General features: G+C 37.8%; 1 protein-coding gene across 1 annotated transcript in view; it reads right to left on the bottom strand.

The window, feature by feature from the left end:
* The window catches only part of RXFP2 (relaxin family peptide receptor 2), a 221,413-nt gene that overhangs the window by 6,127 nt on the left and 194,358 nt on the right, over window positions 1–20,928 (bottom strand). The window contains exons 11-17 of the mRNA XM_072722115.1: window positions 18,839–18,910; window positions 17,314–17,385; window positions 14,463–14,534; window positions 14,283–14,354; window positions 6,338–6,409; window positions 3,454–3,683; window positions 2,170–2,580 (exon numbers count right to left, since the gene is read on the bottom strand). Of these exons, the coding sequence (XP_072578216.1) occupies window positions 2,170–2,580; window positions 3,454–3,683; window positions 6,338–6,409; window positions 14,283–14,354; window positions 14,463–14,534; window positions 17,314–17,385; window positions 18,839–18,910 (1,001 nt within the window). The remainder of the gene's footprint in view (window positions 1–2,169; window positions 2,581–3,453; window positions 3,684–6,337; window positions 6,410–14,282; window positions 14,355–14,462; window positions 14,535–17,313; window positions 17,386–18,838; window positions 18,911–20,928) is intronic.

The raw sequence follows: 20,928 nt of genomic DNA, 5'->3' as shown, positions 1-20,928 counted from the left end.
AAAACAGGCTTGAATGGATCAAAAGTGTGTGTTCTGAAAGCACCATCAGGATTAACCATGAGAAGTTAGCAATTGGAGATAGTGGGAGAGGGGCATATGGAAACTGTAGTATTCTTGCAACTTCTCTTTAAATCTAATTCCATTCTAAAATAAAGAATTCATTTAAAAATAGTGTACTCTTATACTCTTTATTTTTTTATTTTTACTTTTTAAAGATTTGATTTATTTATTCATGAGATACACAGAGAGAGGGAGAGAGAGGCAGAGACACAGGCAGAGGAAGAAGCAGGCTCCATGCAGGGAGCCTGATGTGGGACTTGATCCCGGAACTCCAGGATTATGCCCTGGACTGAAGGCAGGCACTAAACCGCTGAGCCACCCAGGGATCCCCTCTTATACTCTTTAAAGAGAAGAAAGGAATTTAGGACTCCTTCCCTCATAGGTTATTCACATATATATAGATGATGATGAGATATGTGTGTGTGTATGTGTATCCTTTTGTCTATCTAGAATACATCACAGGTGCCAAACCCATTTTAGCCTACCTTGCCCCCTTTAACTTTAAGATCCAGACACACCTAACTCGTTGGCCCCTCATCTGGGCCTGTTCCTTGGCTGTGGGCCTCTACTTCCATGTCTTTTCCTGGAATAGATTTCACTTAGCTAATACCTCCTTAATCTTAGGGCCTAAGGATTTGGATTCATTTCTACCGGAAAGGCTTCCCTCCTGCTCAGATTGGAGCTCTAGAACATTCAGTACTCCTCCTTTATGGCATTTGTGAGTCTGTGTTGTAAGAATGTGTTTACTTGCCTTTATCTCCCTTTCTGGTGGCGGGTCTGTGAGGGCTGATCTGTTATATCTCCAGGGCTCAAAATAATGCCTGGCCTATAACAGGTGTTTAATAAATCCTTGATGAATCAGTGAATGTAATGTAGTGTGTGTGTGTGTGTGTGTGTGTGTGTGTGTGAGGGAGCGTCTCTATTAAGTACATCTATGCTAGAAACAGCTTACAATATCCATGAAAAAATAGCTATAGAACAGGACAGTATGTGAAGAGTATTATTAAAATGGTGCTAAGAAAGTATATTTCTCAGAAGAGAAGGAATAGATAGATAGCTGGGACTGGTGGTTAGAGCCATTTTGTGATGTGTTTTAAGTGATTTACACTTGACAATGGCAGTAGCTGGGAGTCATTGAAGGTCTTGGAGCAGAGGCAAACACAGTCTTTTCGATACTCAGGTAGTGAACAGATAAATAGGAGAGAGAAAGCCTTTGAGACAAAAGACTAGTAAGGTCCAATATACTAAACCCTTATTTATAAGCCCTTAAGGGTTGAGATAGTGAGGCTTTAAATGAAGGTGATAGTAAGTACAGACTGGAAGAAATAGAAGGCAGAGGCATTTTTTGATGAAAAAAAAAATTCTTTGAAAAACAAAGGATGATAGAGCTTATTGACCACTTAGATGAGGGGGGAAAGATGAGAGGAGGTAATTAAAAAGATAAAGCTGCCCCAGTTAAAGAAATGACATGGACATCATCTAAAGATTAAGCAGGAAGGATACCTATTAGACAATAACAAAAGTTTTTTTTCCAAACTTAGAGAACTAAACTTCTCATTCTTTTTTTTTTTTTTTAGAGAGAAAGTAGATCTTCTGTTCTAAAAAATTAGGGGATTAAGAAAATTGAAAAGCAAATACTTTTATTAAGCACTCTTACATTGTTTGCTTTAGAGTTGCATTTACCAAAGGCAACTTTCCTGCTATTTCCATTCTGATAATCTCCTGCTAGTGGGTTCCCAGAATTTTATTATTCTTATTTACTTAACTCATATCTAGATTGTAAAAAAAAATGAGTTCAGATAGGGTCCCAGGCCACGGCCTAAACTAGAATTTCTCCAGCTCATAATCACAATGTGAAAATCCAGGGGTCTTACAGATAATAAGAGATCATCCAGGGATTCTGATGGGATGGTTTTGTTTCCCATACTGAATCTCTACAATAAAAGTTTAATAAAAACTATAAATACTCAGTAAGAACTTTTCTTTAAAAAAGGACACAGTCTGAAGTATAATCATTTACTTCTTGAAATGGACAAATACACCTTTGCTGAAATTTATGGTATTTCTATCAGGATTATATTGGCCCAGAAAATGCAAAATATAAATTACCTAGAAAAATTCCAAGAGAATACCCTTTACTTCCAATGTCTTCTGTTTGGTCATAATAAAGTGGAAAACATACACCATTTTTTCCATAAAAATTGCCAAAATAATCCTCCTTCCAAAATGGAATCACAGCTATTAAAAATCCCACAATCCAGATGCAAATGAGGATGACCATGGTCTGCCATTTTCCAGGACGAATGTTACTGAAGGGAAAGACAATGGCCAGGAATTTCTCCAAAGTCAAGTATGTCAGCAGCAGGACGGACACCTCAGTAGACAGCATGGCCAGGAACCCCATGAGACGGCACTGTAAACTCTCCATCCACAGCAGCGCATACTTCTGATACTGCCCTCGGTATTTTATATCAAAAAAGCCAATGAAGAACAAATAAACACCCATCAGGCAGTCTGCACCTGTTAAAGAATCAATACAATGTCTATTGGTGGTTCCCAAACATCTCTGTTTTGGTTTTCTAATTAGGTATTCCTCTTCCATCCTGTATTAAATGAACTAATACAAACACCTACAGCAGTCTCTAGAAGCCAATGGAGTTCACGAAAGTTGTCCTAATTCTAAAGTACCATACTGGGTCTTTGTTTTATAATTTAAAAACAGTGGTGATGTGTGGGGGAGAATTTTTTGTGGGGGAATCTATTTTTTTTGAATAATAAATTTATTTTTTATTGGTGTTCAATTTGCCAACATACAGAATAACACCCAGTGCTCATCCTGTCAAGTGCCCCCCTCAGTGCACCCCACCCCCCTCCCTCCTCCCCTTCCACCACCCCTAGTTCGTTTCCCAGAGTTAGGAGTCTTCCATGTTCTGTCTCCCTTTCTGATATTTCCTACCCATTTCTTCTCCCTTCCCCTCTATTCCTTTTCACTATTATTTATGGGGAATCTATTTTTTAAACAGTAAACAAGTATTACTTGCATAGTCAATAAAGAGAATAATTTCCTGGGCTTGAGGAATGTGGGTGCTATTGTAATTGAAGGTTAAAACTTAGTTTATAATCCACAACCTGTCTTCCATAATCTCTCTATTGATTCACTGGCTGGCCCCCTGTTACCCCATTTCCAATATAAAACCCCAATCGGTGGGTACTGGATTACTGCAAATTCATTCAATCTAAAACAGAGAGCCAAAGAGAACAGTACTTCATACTTAGAACAAAAATTGCCCACCTCACCATTTATGTTAAGTGCCATTGTTGAAGACCAGTATGAATCTAGTGCACAGGTCACAGAAGACATCCTAAACCCATTTAGATAGGAAACATACTTACAACAAAGGATTTTGATGGATGTAGCGTGAGTTGTATTTTCAGCTTTAATGAAAGATCTCATGCCAATGACAAAAAGATTTCCAAAGCAGGTTATGAAAGCTATAACCCAGACAAATATTCTGAGGATATTGTTAGCCAAGAGGTCCTCAAATGAAGAAATGCCGTCAGTCAAGGGCATACATATGCGGACATGGGGAGCATACGAGCAGTATCGAAAGTTTTTGAAATAACTAAATTCAAAGGGAAAAAAAGAGTCACTTTACAGCAATGACAGAGAAACTACAGTTGCTGTCCTATAATAGAGCTGCTGCTCTGTCAGGTAGGCAATGTCACTAGGTCTGTTTATTTTTGTTTAGTAGTGATTATGCAATTATAAAATTCTTCATTAAATATTATATTACTCTAGACAATGTTCTTCTTGGAAAGGTAAAGAACCTGAAGGATGTAGAAATTTTGTGGCTTGACTGAGATGAATCAGGGGAAGAAATGAGAATGTGAAGTCTCCAGAACTCCATTTTTTCCTCATCCCATTGGATTATTCTCTAAGGCATTATAAAAAGTAAATTGTCATTGTTATACTGATCTGCAGCAAACATTTAGGGGCTTGGGTTTGGGATGTAAAGGACATAGGGTAGCTCACTGAAAACACCCCTGTCTTGCACTTCTTTTTAAGTATACTCACTTAGCCAGCCTCCTTTTCCCTGACCCTGACAGGAAGGGAGGGTCTCTGATACTAGGAAAACTCAGTCTCCCAGGAGCTAGGAGGAGAAGCAGATTTCTTACCAGGGCCTACAAGGGCTTAAACAATTTCTACAGGCAAATATAGGTTTGCTTGTGATCAATGTATTTATTTATGATCTAGATGTGTGGATGCTTGATGTGTTTGTATTCGGAGATCATTTGGCTTATTGCCATTCCTCAAACCTGTGTATTTAGGGTTTTTATCTCCCCATGAAACTTATTTCATTTTTGTTCTCTTGTACTACCTCTTTTAGCTCATTTCTCTTTGTCTAATCCTTTTTGCCATCTCCCTATTCAGTTTTGAGACTAGCAAGTTAAACCAAGTTTTACTTTGCTGGGACCTCAAAGCTGCTGGGATTGATTGGCTACCTAGATCCACCTCACCTTCCCTTCCTTGTTCATTCCACTCAGGAATATTGGCTTTATTCCATTTCTCAAACAAGTCAGGCTCACCTCTCTTCTCAGGGCAGTGCTTTTGCTTTTTCCTCTGCCTGGAAGATTCTTCCCTCAGATATTGCCAGGCTTGGTCCCTCCCTCCATTCAGGCCTGCTCAGATGTCACTTCTCCCTTCTAGGAGCCATCTGTGACCTCTCTCTGTCCCTTCATATTGCTATATTTTTCTTCACAGTGTTTATTCATTATTTATTTGTTCACTTTCTGTTTCCCCAAGCTAAATGGAAGCTCCATGAGGTAGACACTTCTGTCTCCTGTTCATCTTGTGATCTCAGATCTAGAACAGTGTCTGACACGTGGGAAGTACTCAAAAATACTTCCTAAATGAGCAAATAAATGATGGATAATTTCATGCTGGATTTGTCAAGTAGAGAAATGGAGGACAAGTCCTGCCCTCAAGTAACTTACAGTCTAGCTACCTGAAATCATCTATCTTATTAAAGAAACTTGATGTATAATTCCACTTTTATCTTCTCCTTGCCTGGAGTCCTTGGCACACACTTGACCTAACCTTTTAGTTCCTTTAAATTTCCATTATGTCCACTGTCTTCAGATAGACAAAGCTAGGGTCTCTCTTGGTCATTCAACCTCTCCTACTGCTGTGACCATGGCACTGGTTGTCAGGTGGAAGGGCTGGGGGTTATGAGGTGGAGAGGTTTCAATAAATGGTGGACAAGGAAGGTAAAGAATAAGCAGGTCACTTAGTAGGGAAGTAACTAATGTAACACATTTTCTATCAATTGTTAGGTCCTTCTTAACCTCAGCCCAAGGTTCATATTTTAAGTGGCAGCTTCTTCATCAGGTTCTAAAAAGGTTGAATTTCTCTATTCTAAAAGGACCTCATATTCTACTTGCAACAAGGAAATTATATAGCCTCACTAAATATTTAGCCTCATCAAATATTAAATAGAAATATTTTCTATTGGTGCCACAGAAAGAGAAATTATGAAAACCATGTGGATATGCATCAAATACTTGTCTTTTAGTAACTATCACACCTACTGCAGAGACATAAACAAAAAGTTCTCCCGAAAAAGCACCTTTACACCAACCATTTCATCCACTTGCTGCACCCAACTTGTAATCTTACACCGAATCCTCCCTATTGTTATGGATAACAAGGGTTAATTTTTGAAATCATGAACACATAGATTACACAGTTGATTAAGAAATGATCATGTCATAAACACATATATTAACACAACTTACACAGTGCACTTTAGCCAAATATATTAAAGTGACATCAAAAACTACTATAAAGATTAATTACCTCCATTTTGTAGTGCACTTAGTAACAGTAACAACACCTGGAATTTATATAGCACCTTTCTTCCTAAGGGCTCAAATCTTAGAGCAGCCGACTGCTCACTCATGTGAGGTGAATTAATGTTTCCAGGTCTCCTGAGTACCATTTAGCCAGTGACTTCATCTTGTGTAATGTGTGGTACCCTGATCTCTTATTGGGCCTCAATTGGATAAACAGCGTGTTTCCAGAGAGAAGTGTCATTCATGTCGGCACATCATAATATTGAACTCTATTTGAACAGGGACCAAAGGTGACAAAATTAAAAAGTTCTCAATAAAAAGACTTTTCTTGCATAAAAACACATTGCAGTGATACATTAGACAGTTTACACTAGAACATCGGCAATATTTCACCATGCTTCTCCATTCTTACATACATACATACATGTGAGAAAGATTCATCATGGGTTGAAACATCCGTGTGTTTATATTTGGAATCTCTATCCTTTCCAGGTCTCTGGAAAATATGCATAATAGGTTTCATGTTTTCAGGGCTTAACTTTTTAGTAATGGCATTTTGTCATATCCTAAATACCATGCTTCAAAGTCTTGTTACCAATTCAAATTAGGATGAAAATCTTATGGTAAACTACCTTAGAAGATCACCATTTTTCTTTAAGATTTCTGGAAGTTGGAGCTGATTTTGTCATTTTATATGCAGAACATTTTCATGCATTTATTTGATTTAAAAACGACAGCAATGATTTGTGTGATCGTAAAATTGGCTATGTAGTTTGATTTTATAGACCATGCCATGTGAGTTTTGGGGGGTTTCAGACAGGAAATGATATTTTCAACCTGAGAACATCACTGAAGTAGGTTTTGTGAGAACTTGGATTCAAATAAAGTTGTTTCTTAAAGATGCCAAAAGAGTAGGGATCCTCAACTCATCTGGTCCCACAAACTTACGTTCAAAACATCCTGAACACCTATGAATTTGACCTGAGATTTAAAGAGATAACAGCTGGAACACTACAGAGAGAAAAATTTCTCTTCTAACAAGGTAGGAAAGTGAAAAATAAAAAATAAAAAAAGAATAAATTAGTAGAGGGGAGCCGCCAGTAGCCAGGCTAGAGTGGAGCGGTGAAAGCCTCCGGGGCACAAAAGCCCAGCCTGGAGAAGTGGGAACTTTAAAAATCCATGCTGGACTTTTCCCTCATGGAAAAGTGCTTAGCAGGGAAATCGGGCAGAATCATAGGAGGGGCAATGAAGCCTCAAGATTCCTGGAATCACTATAAGAGGAGGGGCACCGAGGGGGAATCTCACCGCAAACCAGGGTCCGATATGGGTAAAGGACTGGAGTGCAGCAGCCCTCGGGGCATTTGAGAGAAACCAATTGGTTAGGTGGTCCAGCTCTGGACAGAGGTGGCTGTGCCCCATTCCCATTGGGCGAGGCATTCTCTGGGAGCGTGGGTCCAGTGGTACAGGGCCCTGAATCCCAGGGCACCCAAGCAGACAAAGCCAGCGATTCTGCATTTCCCCTGGGAAGGGGAAAAGGTGGAAGCAGGGAGGGCACGGGAAAGCGATAACTCTACTGCCGCTGGGTGCCCAGCAAACTGTGCAGATCAGTGCACCTGGGCCTGCTCCCTGGAGCATCTAGGCCAGTGCCGACTGGGAGACTGCGGTTAGTTACTCGTTGGGAGCTCGACTCCAGAGTCGGAAATCTGGCCACTGCCATTGTTTTTTCCTCCTTGTTTCACTTTGTGCCGGGGTGAGGCAGGGCTGCTAGGAAACAAAGGCCTCACAGGAAAAACAGCTCCCACTGAGCCTGGCACCTGGTAAGGGGTGGGGCTTCTCTTCCCAGGGACAGACATCTGAGAATCAGCACAGCATACCCCTCCCCCAGAAGAACTGCTGGAAGAACAGGGGAAGAGCAAGTTCATTGACCAAGCACAGCTGGAAAGCTCCAGGACTGAGGGAAAATAGTATATAGAATTAGAGGGTCCTTTGTTCTTCTTTTTTCTTTTTCCATTATGACTCATTTTTATATCAGACAAAAAATTTCAGTATTTTTTCTCTTTTCCCACCTTAACTACAATATTTTACCAGTTCTTCATTTTTAAGTTTTTTTCCTTTTTGACTTTCATATTTCTACAATTAGCTGTCTTAGATATATTTTTCACTTTTGGATTCCCTTCAATGTATTCAATTTAATTTTGGTAGATATATGAGATATGGGTTTTTGTTCTTTGTTTTTTCTGCCTCATTTTGTTTTACAATGGTGGAAGTTAGTGCCTTCTGAAATACTACCAACATACACCCAGAACCAAGTAGAACACCATGTTGGTTAATTCTGTGAGATTATATTCTCTCTTCCTTCTCATTCTGTCCCCTCTTTGATCTTGTTTGTTTTGGGGGTCAGTGTTGGGGCTTTCTACAAATATTGCTGGTTTATATAAATTTGAGATTGAGCATCTTCTAACATACAGAACAAAATATACTCAGAATCAAGAGAATCACCAACTAGAAACCCTCAAGTAGACTACATTCTCTCTCCATTGCTTCCTTACCACCACCATCCCCCCTTTTTCTCTTTTTCCACTTTTCTTTACTTTTTTTCTCCTTTTCTTTATTTTTTTTCCTCTTTTTCTTTTTTCTTCTTTGTTTTTGGTTTTTGGCTTTTTATTTTTACTACTTTGTTTTAAAATTTGTTTCTCATTTTAATGGTCCTTTTATTTTATTTTGTTCTGTTCTTCTTTTTTCTTTTATTTTCTGGTCTCTGACCTCTTCAAATCATCTAGGGTGTATTTTACTTAGGTCGTGGTTGATATTTTTGACTCAGCCCATTCATACAGCCACTCTGCACTGGACAAAATGACTAGAAGGAAGAATTCACCACAAAAGAAAGAACCAGAAACAGTATTACCTGCCATAGAGTTACAGAATTTGGATTTAAATATGATGTCAGAAATTCAATTCAGAAGTACAATTATAAAGCTACTGGTGGCTCTGGAAGAAAGCATAAAGGACTCTAGAGACTACTGCAGAATTGAGATCTAATCAGGCTGAGAATAAAAATAGGTTATATGAGATGCAATCCAAAATGGATGCTCTAACCACTAGGATTAATGAGGTGGAAGAGAGAGTGAATGACAAAGAAGACAAGTTGATGGTAAGGAAGAAGCTGAGGAAAGAAGAGAAAAACAATTAAGAGCCCATGAGGAGAGGCTTAAGCAAATAAATGATAGCTTGAGAAAGAAGAATATGATTGGAAGAGACTGAGAGAGAGAGAGAGAGGACCACAAAGTATATCTGAACAAACCATAGCTGAGAGAACTTCCCAAATCTGGGGAAGGAAACAGGCATTCAGATCCAAGAGATAGACAGGACCCCCCAAAATCAATAAAAACTGTTCAACACCTCGACATTTAATAGTGAAACTTGTAAATTTCAAAGATAAAGAGAAAATTCATAAAGCAGCTCAAGACAAGAGATTCTTAACTTATATGGGGGAAAATATAAGATTAACAGCAGACCTCTCCACAGAGACCTGGCAGGCCAGCAAGGGCTGGCATGATATATACAGGGTACTAAATGAGAAGAACATGCAGCCAAGAATACCTTATCCAGCAAGGCTGTCATTCAGAATAGAAGGAGGGATAAAGAGCTTCCAGGACATACAGAAACTGAAAGAATATGTGACCACCAAACTGGCTCTCCGGTTTGGAGAAATATTTCTCCAGAAATATTAAGGGGAACCCTATAAAGAGAAAGAGAGAGCCCAAAGACACAATCCACAAAACAGGGATTGAATAGGTAATATGATGACACTAAATTCATATCTTTCAATAGTTACTCTGAATGTGAATGGGCTAAATGATCCCATCAAAAGACAGGGTATGTGACTGGATAAAAAAAGCAAGACCCATCTATTTGCTGTCTACAAGATACTCATTTTAGACCTAAGGACACCTCCAGCCTGAAAATGAAGGGGTGGAGAACCATTTACCATTCAAATGGTCCTCAAAAGAAAGCTAGGGTAACAATCCTCATATCAGATAAATTTAAGTTTATCTCAAAGACTGTAGTAAGATATGAAGAGGGACACTATATCATACTTAAAAGGTCCACCAACAAGAAAGCCTTCCAATCATGAATATGTATGCCCCTAAAGAGGGAGCTGCCAAGTATATCAATCAATTAATAGCCAAAGTAAAGAGATACTTAGATAATAAGACATTAACGGGAGGAGACCTCAACATGGTACTTTCTGCAAATGACAGATATTCTAAGCAGAACATCACCAAAGAAACAAGGACCTTAAATAATACACTTGACCAGATAGATTTCACAGATATATACAGAACTTTCCATCAGAATGCAACTGAATACACATTCTTATCAAGTGCACGTAGAACTTTCTTCAGAATAGACCACATACTGGGTCACAAATCAGGTCTCAACTGATACCAAAAGATTGAGATTGTTCCCTGCATATTTTCAGACCACAATGCTTTGAAAATAGAACTCAATCACAAGAAGAAATTTGAAAGAAACTCAAACACGTGGAGGTTAAAGAGCATCCTACTAAAAGATCAATGTGTCAGCCAAGAAATTAGAGAATGATTAAAAAGATTGATGGAAACTAATGAAAATGAAGATACAACCATTCAAAATCTTTGGCATACAGCAAAAGCAGTCCTAAGAGGGAAATACATCACGATACAAGCCACCCTCAAAAAATTGGAAAAAACCCCTCAAATACACAAGCTAACCTCACACCTAAAGGAATTGGAGAAAGAATAATAAATAAAACTTACACCAAGCATAAGAAGAGAGTTAATAAAGATTCGAGCAGAACTCAATGAAATAGAGACCAGGAGAACTGTAGAACAGATCAACAAAACCAGGATCTGGTCCTTTGAAAGAATTAATAAGATAGATAAATCCCTAGCCAGCCTTATCAAAAAGAAAAGAGAGAAGACTCAAATTAATAAAATCGCAAATGAAAGAGGAGAGATCACAACCAATACCAAGGAAATACAAACGATTTAAAAAATGGATTATGAGCAACTATATGCCAACATATTAAGCATTCTAGAAAAAATGGACGCATTTCTGGAAAACCACAAATTACCAAAACTGGAACAGGAAGAAATAGAAAACCTGAACAGGCCAATAACCAGTGAAGAAATTGAAGCAGTCATCAAAAACCTCCCAAGACACAAAAGTCTAGGGCCAGATGGCTTCCCAGGGGAATTCTATCAAACGTTTAAAGAAAAATACTACCCATTCTACTAAAGTGGTTTTGAAGGATAGAATGGGACAGAATACTTCCAAACTTGTTTTATGAGGCCAGCATTATCTTGATTCCAAAACCAGACAAAGACTCCACCAAAAAAGAATTATAAACAAATATCCATAATGAACAAAGATGCAAAAACTCTCAACAAGATACTAGCCAATAGGATCCAGCAGTATATTAAGAGTATTATTCACCATGACCAAGTGAGATTTATCCCCAGGATGCAAGGTTGGTTCAACACTCGTAAAACAATCAATGTGATAGATCATATCAACAAGAGAAAAAACAAGAACCATATGATCCTCTCAATAGAGGCAGAGAAAGCATTTGATAAAATACAGCATCCATTCCGATTAAAACCCTTCAAAGTGTAGAGATAGAAGGAACATTCCTCAATATCTTAAAAGCCATTTATGAAAAGCCCACAGCAAATATTCTCAATGTGGAGAAACTGAGAAACTTTCTCCTAAGATCAGGAACATGACACGGATGTCCACTCTCACTACTGTTATTTAACATAGTACTAGAAGTCCTCGCCTCAGTAATCAGACAACAAAAAGAAATAAAAGGCATTTGAACTGAAAAAGAAGAAGTCAAACTCTCCCTCTTCACAGATGAGATGATATTGTACATAGAAAACCCAAAATACTCCATCCCAAGATTGATAGAACTCATACAGCAATTCAGCAATGTGGCAGGATACAAAATCAATGCCCAGAAGTCAGTGGCATTTCTATACAATAACGAGACTGAAGAAATAGAAATTAAGGAATCAATCCCATTTACAATTGCACACAAAAGCATAAGATACCTTGGAATTAACCTAACCAAAGAGATAAAGGATCTATACTCTAAAAACTACAGAACACTTCTGAAAGAAATTGAGGAAGACACAAAGAGATGGAAAAACATTCCATGCTCATGGATTGGAAGAATAAACATTGTGAAATTGTTTCTGCTGCCCAGGGCAATTCACACATTCAATGAAATCTCTATCAAAATACCATAGACTTTCATCACAGGGTTGGAACAAATAATCTTAAGATTCGTATGGAATCAGAAAGAGCCCGAATAGCCAGAGGAATATTGAAAAAGGAAAACAATGCCAAGGGGCAACACAATGCTGGATTTCAAGCTGTAATACAAAACTGTGATCATCAAGACAGTGTGGTACTGGCGCAAAAACAGACACATAGATCAATGGAGAACCCAGAAATGTCCACTCAACTCTATGGTTAACTAATATTCAACAAATCAGGAAAGAATATCCACTGGAAAAAGGACAGTCTCTTCAATAAATAGTACTGGGAAAATTGGACAGCCATGTGCAGAAGAATGAAACTAGACCATTCTCTTATACCATACATAAAGATAAATTCAAAATGGATGAAAGATCTAAATGCAAGACAAGAATCCATCAAAATCCTATAGGAGAATACAGGCAACACTTTTTTGAACTTGGGCACAGTAAGTTCTCGCAAGATACATCTACAAAGGCAAAGGAAATAAAAGTAACAATGAACTATTGTGACTTAATCAGGATAAAAAGCTTCTGTACAGCAAGAGAAACAGTCAACAAAACTAAAAGACAACCTACAGAATGGGAGAAGATATTTGCAAATGATGTATCAGATAAAGGACTAGTATCCAAGATCTATAAAAAACTTATGAACCTCAACACCCAAGAAACAAACAATCCAATCATGAAATGAGAAGAACACATGAACGTAAGTTTCACCAAAGAAGACATACACAGGACACACAAGCACATGAGAAAATGTTCCGCATCATTTGCCATCAGGGAAATACAAATCAAATCCACAATACGATACCACCTCACACCAGTGAGAATGGCAAAAATTAACAAGATAAGAAACAACAAATATTGGAGAGGATGTGGAGAAGGGGGAACCCTCTTACACTGTTGGTGGGAATGTGAACTGGTGCAGCCACTCTGGAAAACAGTGCTGAGGTTCCTCAAAAAGTTAAAAATAGAGCAACTGCACTATTAGATATTTACCCTAAAGATACAGATGTAGTGAAATGCCGGGACACCTGCACCCCAGTGTTCATAGCAGCAATGTCCACAATGGCTAAACTGTGGAAGGAGCTCCAATGTCCTTTGACAGATGAATGGATAAAGAAGATGTGGTCTATATACGCAATGGAATATTACTTAGCCATTAAAAAGGATGAATATCTTTATATATATGTTACAGATATATTTTATATATCTTATATATATGTTATATTATGTCTTATTATATATGTTATATATATAGACGTATATATGTTTTTGGGTTTTTATATTCTTGTTTCTTAGGAGCAGAAACCAAGTCTTTTTCATCAGTGGGTTCTCACTAATACTTGTTGAAAGAGAATCTAAATTTGGCCTTAATTTCCAAAAGAAAACTATTTAGCAATAGGAAAAGGTCATGTTAAGGATCAGTCTTTGGAATTAACTTTTAGGCTGTGATCTGGTAATGTGTATGCCCTCTGTGTAAAAACAAACAACAAACATGAAACAACAATGACTATTTCTGGGAAAGGAATGAGGAAGTTCAAAGAAAAACTGGTAGAGTTCTAGACACTATTTAAACCCAATACATTTGAAATTTTAAAATACTGAAAACATTAAGTGCCCAAGTATTCATATTGATGAGATAATTTTTTTCCTTTACTGATAGAAATATAAAAAGCATGTGTTATAAACCAGTATCAAGTAGATTGTTGTAGCAAAGGGAAAAGAAAAAAGCAGGTAAGTCTTGCACAATTTGTTTTTTACCACCTGTTCAGTAACCAAACTACTGAGAATTTAATTCTTTGAAAAGATTGCAAGGTGAGATTTTTCCAAGTTAACCAGTAATGTAGCTTCAAACACAGAAATGGTCTTTACAACATATTGAATGGTTTTGTTGTCATTCAGTATATACTTGATGGTAACAGTGATATTCACAACTGTCTGATGATACATGCTTAAATAAAAAGCCCTCTGTGTATAAAATTCCCATTTAAAAATAAATGTGGTTCTTAGTAAAGTATATCCACTAAAATGATAATCGACATACTGTTATGTTTGACTTACAGAGACTGAAGTTGTTTAAGACTTTCAAACTGGTTCTTGTGGAGATACAAAAGAGGATTGGACGACAGATTCCTTTTGTACCATTAGAAAGAGGGAGGAAAGAAGCATCAGGATGTTATTATTTTTGGAAGCTCAAGATGCTACCATTTAAATCTGATGATGGTGGGAAGAAAAACTTACAGTTTTTGTAGAAGCTTCAGGTCTTTAAAAATTTCGGGTGGTAGCTCCATTATCATATTGCTAGACAGGTCCCTGTGGATGGCAGTGAAAACTCAATGCAATTACATTGGAAATAAATGACATGTTTATTACTCCTCACAATTATCATCATCCTGATTGATGTAACAAAAAATATGATCCAGTTTAACCAACCTGATAACCTGTTACAAAACAAGGCTGTGTGAATCAGCCAAATGGATATGTTTTCCATCACTTTCAGACATGTGACATTTTGCTCATCCAGTTCCTGTCTGGAATTTCCTCTCAGTCCCTCTCCAATACATTCTTAACCCAGCTTCAATGTCTAGTTTGATTACTTTCTTCTGTTTCAGGTACACTCTGTACACTTTGATCATTCATTATTTCTGTGATTCCTACTTGGTTGAAGTATATGATATCTTGTTTATCCAACTGTAATGCAAGCTTTCTGAGGCAAAGACCTATGTCTTCTACTTATTCTGCATTCCATCTGAGATAGTATTGCCAAATATTATCTGCCCAGATAATCTTTAATGGGTAAGTTCACACCATTTTAAGTCTATTTTGATATGGTACTATTCTTTAAAAGGAATTAAAAATTTAGAATGAAATATAATAGGACTGGCCAATCCATAAAGCATCATAGAGAAGCGTTTCTACAGAATGTAGAAAAGGATTTGCTCAGATCAGAAGGAATGAGGAGTCTTTAACCAAAATATCCTTCTGAAGGGAAAAATGTTCAAAAGTAAAACAGACATGCAATTGCTTAAGACTCAAACAAAAGATCTTTTCTATTTTTTGATGCTTTGGAGGCTGCTGATGGATTTGTGGGAGTTACAAATAACTAAGGTCTTTTTCTAAAGAAGCTTACAGTTAGAATAAACAACTAGATTATAAAGTAAGAAAGGAATGAAGCAAATGCTATTATAGATGCACTGGTAAAAAAAATAGAGGAAGGAGTTGGAGATTAGGAACTGTTTGAACAAAGCTTTATGATTTTCATAGGTGGTATAAAAGAAGAACAGCTTTTCAGGTGAGGGTTAAGCAAGATCAGTGAAACAAAAAAACCTTGAAATTCAATGACATCTGGAGTTTGCAAACGGTCCAGTGTGGGTAGAGGATGGAAAGTATGAGGAGATGTAAAGGAAGTGAGCCTGTAAATGAGCATGGATACAAAACGGAAGGCCATGAATACATTCCAAGGCAATACTTCCCAGAGCATAGTCCAGGCATCAGAACCAAAGAGATGCTAAAAAAAGAGCACATTCCTGGTGCCTGCTCCAGAACTATCACTTCAGAATATGGGAGGGAGCCTGGTACATGCATTTAAAGTCAGTATCCCTTGTGATTCTTTTGAACATTAGCATTGAAAGCCAGCAACAAGGAGTGAGAATATGAAGCAGAACAGAGGCATACTATGCTCTGAGTTAGGGGGTGATAGATAGTTCTGTCAAAAGCATGAAAGGTTGGAAAGCCAAACAATGGAGACGAGGCAGGAGGCTTTAATCCTGGACCACCTGAAAGCTGATGAGGGCTTAAGGAGGGTGTGGGCTGGGCTCATAGTCTGGTAGGACAGGAAGTGTAATGAGGGTTGGAGGGGAAAGGAGGAGGCTTTGAGCCTGGCTGCCAGGAAGGGTGCCAATACCACTAAGATGGTAGGTTCAGCGGAAGAAGCTGGGGGGTGGGAGTGTGTGTGGCTCTGCCTAAGTGTAGGATAAAAGGATTGGAATATTTTTAAAAATATGGACTCTGTATTACTGTTTCCTTAACTTTGTACCTAAAACATGCTCCTGTTTGTCCTGGATTGCTCACCTGCTCTATCCTGTAACCCAAATCCTTATTAACCCTCTAAAGTCTCATTAGGAATGCCCTCGTGAAGAATGAGCAAGCAATTCTGAGGGAGCTACCTTTCACTTTTTGCCATAGAATGACAATATTTTTAGTTCTAATGCAGTATCTTGCACATACTAGGCACTTAGTAAATATATGTGGATTTGGTTTGTGATATTTATAAATTCAATCAAACTTTCTTAAATATTAATGAATTAAGTTGTCAAATTACTCCGAGTTATTTTCCCCAGTCCTTTCTGGATTTTGAAGCAAGGTGTAAAAAATGAGGGAGAGATTAATTAAAAATTAATTTCCATTTTTTGGCTCCTTCGGAGAAGGAGGAGTTCTGTACCCAAGTCACCACTATTTGTGATATAACAGATTTAGTTTTAATTTCCAGTAATACAAAATTATGTGGGTAGCAATGAACTAATAGCAAGATAGATGCTTTTAAAAGTTCTACCTCTACAAAACATATATTTGAACAGAAAAAGTTACATGGGCTCTCTGAATATTATTCAATAAACGCAATCATTCTAGACATTTTTATTTGCTTCATCGATTCTAGAAGTTCATAATTTCTCAAGGGATAATAAGCATCTTTGTTCCTTTGTTCAGTCATGATTAATATGATTTCAGTCAGTCATTCATTTAGCAAGCATTTATTGAAAATTAACTATACTCCAGCCATTAGAGATAATGATCCTTGAGTTTAAGGAGCTCTGGAAAACTCATCTGCTCCAAAACACACACATGCACATATGAAATCACCCAAAGAAAATAGGCAAAGAAAATTAGAGTAGGCTAAATCCATATTAAGCCCACTGCTTGATTTTAATTTGCTTTTGACTTTAGGATAATGTTGGTTTTTTTTAATTGATTTGGAATATCCAGGAGTCTGCAGAATTTGATTGCCACTGGTGAAAAAGCAGCCTCCCTAGTCACTTAAATTTATAATCTCGGAAGAAGTAATCCTATTTTCCTAGTAGACAATGCTACTTACAGTTCTCCTAAATTTTTTAATGAAGAAAATGTCTTCTCTGGAACAAAATCAATTTGATTTCTAGGCAGAAACCTGTAAGACATGGTGAGAGTCAGCACTGTTGGTTTGTGTCTGCTGTAAGAACCAGTTCTCATTGGGAGATGCCACTGATCCGGGGGTAATTCCATAAGATCTCCTTTGAAATCCAAAGTGAAGCATGTTCTGGTGTGGAATGTAAGGCAGGAGTTTCTCACCAAGGAAATCCATGGATTCTCTCCAAGAAATGCTGCGATAGGTAATTTGAGGTGCTGAGTGTGATCTATGAAGCTGCATTTTGTTTGGACTCTGATTATTTCAGAAAATGTTCATTTCCCAATATACGCAAATGTAATGTCAAATTTGGATCCCATTAATTAATTAGAGTAGACTTTGAGAGGATACTTGTGTAAGGCACATTCCTTAGGAAAAGGCCAGAAAGAACAAAGTTGGAAGCAACCCCATAGGGTACCTGGGCTGCAAATGGATTTTAAATTTGGTGGCGGAGAATGGGACAGGAAGACAGTGGTTTTACATTTCCTTTGTCTAGAAATGGAATTCTCCAAGACATACAGTAAAAAGAGGGGTTTGCAGCTAACTGTCTTACTGAAGTGTTAAATGGAATCAATCATGAGTGTGACAATGATTCAAGAGCTACATGGGCTATAAAATAGATGTCAATGGAATTTGTGTAGTTTACCAGTATTCTCTCTCATTATCCATGAGAAAAGGAATAAACTCATTGCATATCCTGAATAGGATAGTCCCTCTTTTCTCATTAAATATGCTAGTCTGCAATCTGATTGATAAATATGTAGCCTGGTAATAACCTTATCTCTTAGACTGTTGAAAAACAGTGGTTAGGCTACTACAAATAAATATACTCCAATTTTTCTTTTCCAACCATGTGTGCAATCATCAAACATTACTAACTGTTTACTATATGTGGAAAACTATGGTTAAAACCAAAGGAAAATTCTTGTGTTTTTACTAGTGCAAATGTGCCATAGCCAATCCATGTGCATACCCTACCTCCCTTAACATAATCAGCAATCAGAATTAGCAGTCAGAATCTTTGGCAAATCAGAATGTATTGGATATCCTTCCCTTATGAATAAAATTATTTTTTTTTTCTCCAGAGAGAGAGAGGGACATCAAGGGATAACCATCAGGCAGTAACAACTAATTGTTGTATAGCTAACCATTTTCACACACATTATCTCATTTCCTTGGTGATCACTGGGTTAGATACCAGCTCAGCAGAAAGGATGCATGGAAGTAATGATTGCCTTCAGCAAGGAGAGAGCTGGAGACCTAAATGCTGGGCAGCTAAATTGAAGGCTGGGTCTCACCATCAAAATCAATAAATTCATGTGTGCATTTTCTAGGACTGCAGTTTCAGATCGAGGCTGTAAATGGAACACTACTTTAAAATTCCTTATCAGTGTTTTCTTTTGACTTCCAAATCTATTGGTTTCCCTTCATTTACCGATTCCCATTGTATACTTACAGCACTGTGAGTGAATTGCATGACAGAAAGGAGGAATTCGTAAGATATTTTATTCCATTGCCTTCCAAATCCCTAAAAGACAGGAGGAAACATACTTTCAATGTCTTTGCACAAATCGCATGTCTATAGTCACTTTTTGTTGATAAAACATTTCTGAATTTTAGTTTTTACCTCATTTCAATTTTTATGCTTTCTTCCTAATAATCACAGTTAGTAATATAATTAATGCTATGCTTCTTTTCTCCTTCCAATTAATGTTAGAACTTAATAAAATTGAGGGGCAGGGCAGACCAACATTTCATGAGTGTCTCTCTGTGCTAGATGCCATGCTACTAATTATGATTCTATTGCCACCGTAATAGCGGTAACTACCATTTATCAAACTTTTATGGTGTCAGGTACTGTTCTAGTGCATAACAGCACTCCTGCAAAGTTGGTATTATCCCCTCCCCACCCCACCATTTAACATATGAGGAATGTGAGGCTCTTGGGAATTCACTTAATTTATGGTCACACAGCTGGTAAATGGTGAATTGACCTTCTAACCCAGATTTGTTTGTATCTAAAGCCTAGACACTAAACCATGGCATCATAGATCCTTATATTCTTATGTTCCACTGACATCAGGTAGATATTTTCATCTCTATTTTGCTGAAGGAAAAACTCAAGCAAAATTATTTTTCAGATACTGAATGCCAGAGTCAGGATATGTATCCATCTGCATGATGGAAAGCGACAGCAAAATACTGCTGTTTGTTTGTTTGTTTTGATGCCGAAACCCAGAAATGAAATGACCAATCTTTCTACCATGCTCCTGAGATGCTGCTGCTGAGCGTAGCGCTGGTCCAGTGTGGCTGGGACAGCCCTCAGCATCACCCTGGAACTTTGTAGACATGCAGATTCTCAGGTTCCACCCCAGTCCTACTCTAGGACTGTGGTCTTTTAAAAAAAAATTCTAGTATAGTTAACATACAGTGTTATATTAGTTTCAGGTGTGCAACATAGTGAGTCAACACTTTCATACAACACCTGGTGCTCATCACAAGCACCCTCCTTAATCCTCATCATCTATTTCACCCATCCACCCACCTAGCTCTCCTCTCATAACCATCAGTTTGTTCTCTATAGTTAAGAGTCTGTTTCTTGGCTTATCTCTCGGTCTCTCTTTTTTTCATTTGCTCATTTGTTTTGTTTCTTAAATTCTACATATGAGTGAGATCATATGGTATTTGTCCCTCTCTGGCTGGTTTATTTCATTTAGTGTGATACTCTCTAGCTCCATTCACGTCATGGTAAGAGGGACTGAGGTCTTAGAGAGTCTTCATGTTGTTTGTGATGTGTGCTGACACCGGAGAAACACTAGTGGAATTATGACATTCAGACTGGCATCCCACCCAATCAGGGAACCCCTCTCAGGAGCCCTCTGATATTACCACTTCCAGCAGCTCCAATAAATGAGAAAGAGGTGACTTTCCTGCCAAGACTCCTAACTTCTTTTTATAGTCTGCTTCCTACAATCTTCCCCATATAAGACAATAGCTATTTTGCTGCCTCTGAACATTTTGCACATTAACACTAAAATCACCAATCCTTTTGTCATTTCCTTTTAAATCTTACTTTGTAGCTATCCAAGTGGTCTTGTAGGAATTTGATATTTTTTCGGCCTTAAAATATTGTGATTAAGAAAATAAACACTGTACCCTCTTAAAAGCCTAAATATTGTTAAATGGAATGGGAAGAAATGTTTTTACATTTCACAAAATAACAGTAAGGAGTTGAGAGTATAGCCTTACTGATGGCAAGTGAGGGAGGAGAAGCCTGGTCAGGGCACAGTGTTTTCTGCCTTAAAGGGTTTTTTGGGGTCTGACCTCTCAATTCTCTGTCCTCTTGGTTTAAACACCCTTTTTCAATCTCACTAATGATATATTTTCATTGAGTGTCTACATTTCTCCCTATTGTTTGAGGAAGCCTCAAGTGGCCATGGATATGCCAGAACCCAGGACTCTGACGCTGGTTCCTGATCTCCTCCTGGCTGCTGATGTCCATTTTGGGGGGCAGGACTGGGGCCCTGCCCTTTTTCTGCTACCTTC

The sequence above is a fragment of the Vulpes vulpes genome, chromosome 9 (assembly GCF_048418805.1).
Source record: "Vulpes vulpes isolate BD-2025 chromosome 9, VulVul3, whole genome shotgun sequence".
In the NCBI taxonomy this organism is placed as follows: Eukaryota; Metazoa; Chordata; class Mammalia; order Carnivora; family Canidae; genus Vulpes; species Vulpes vulpes.
This window is presented reverse-complemented; position numbering and strand designations above follow the sequence as displayed.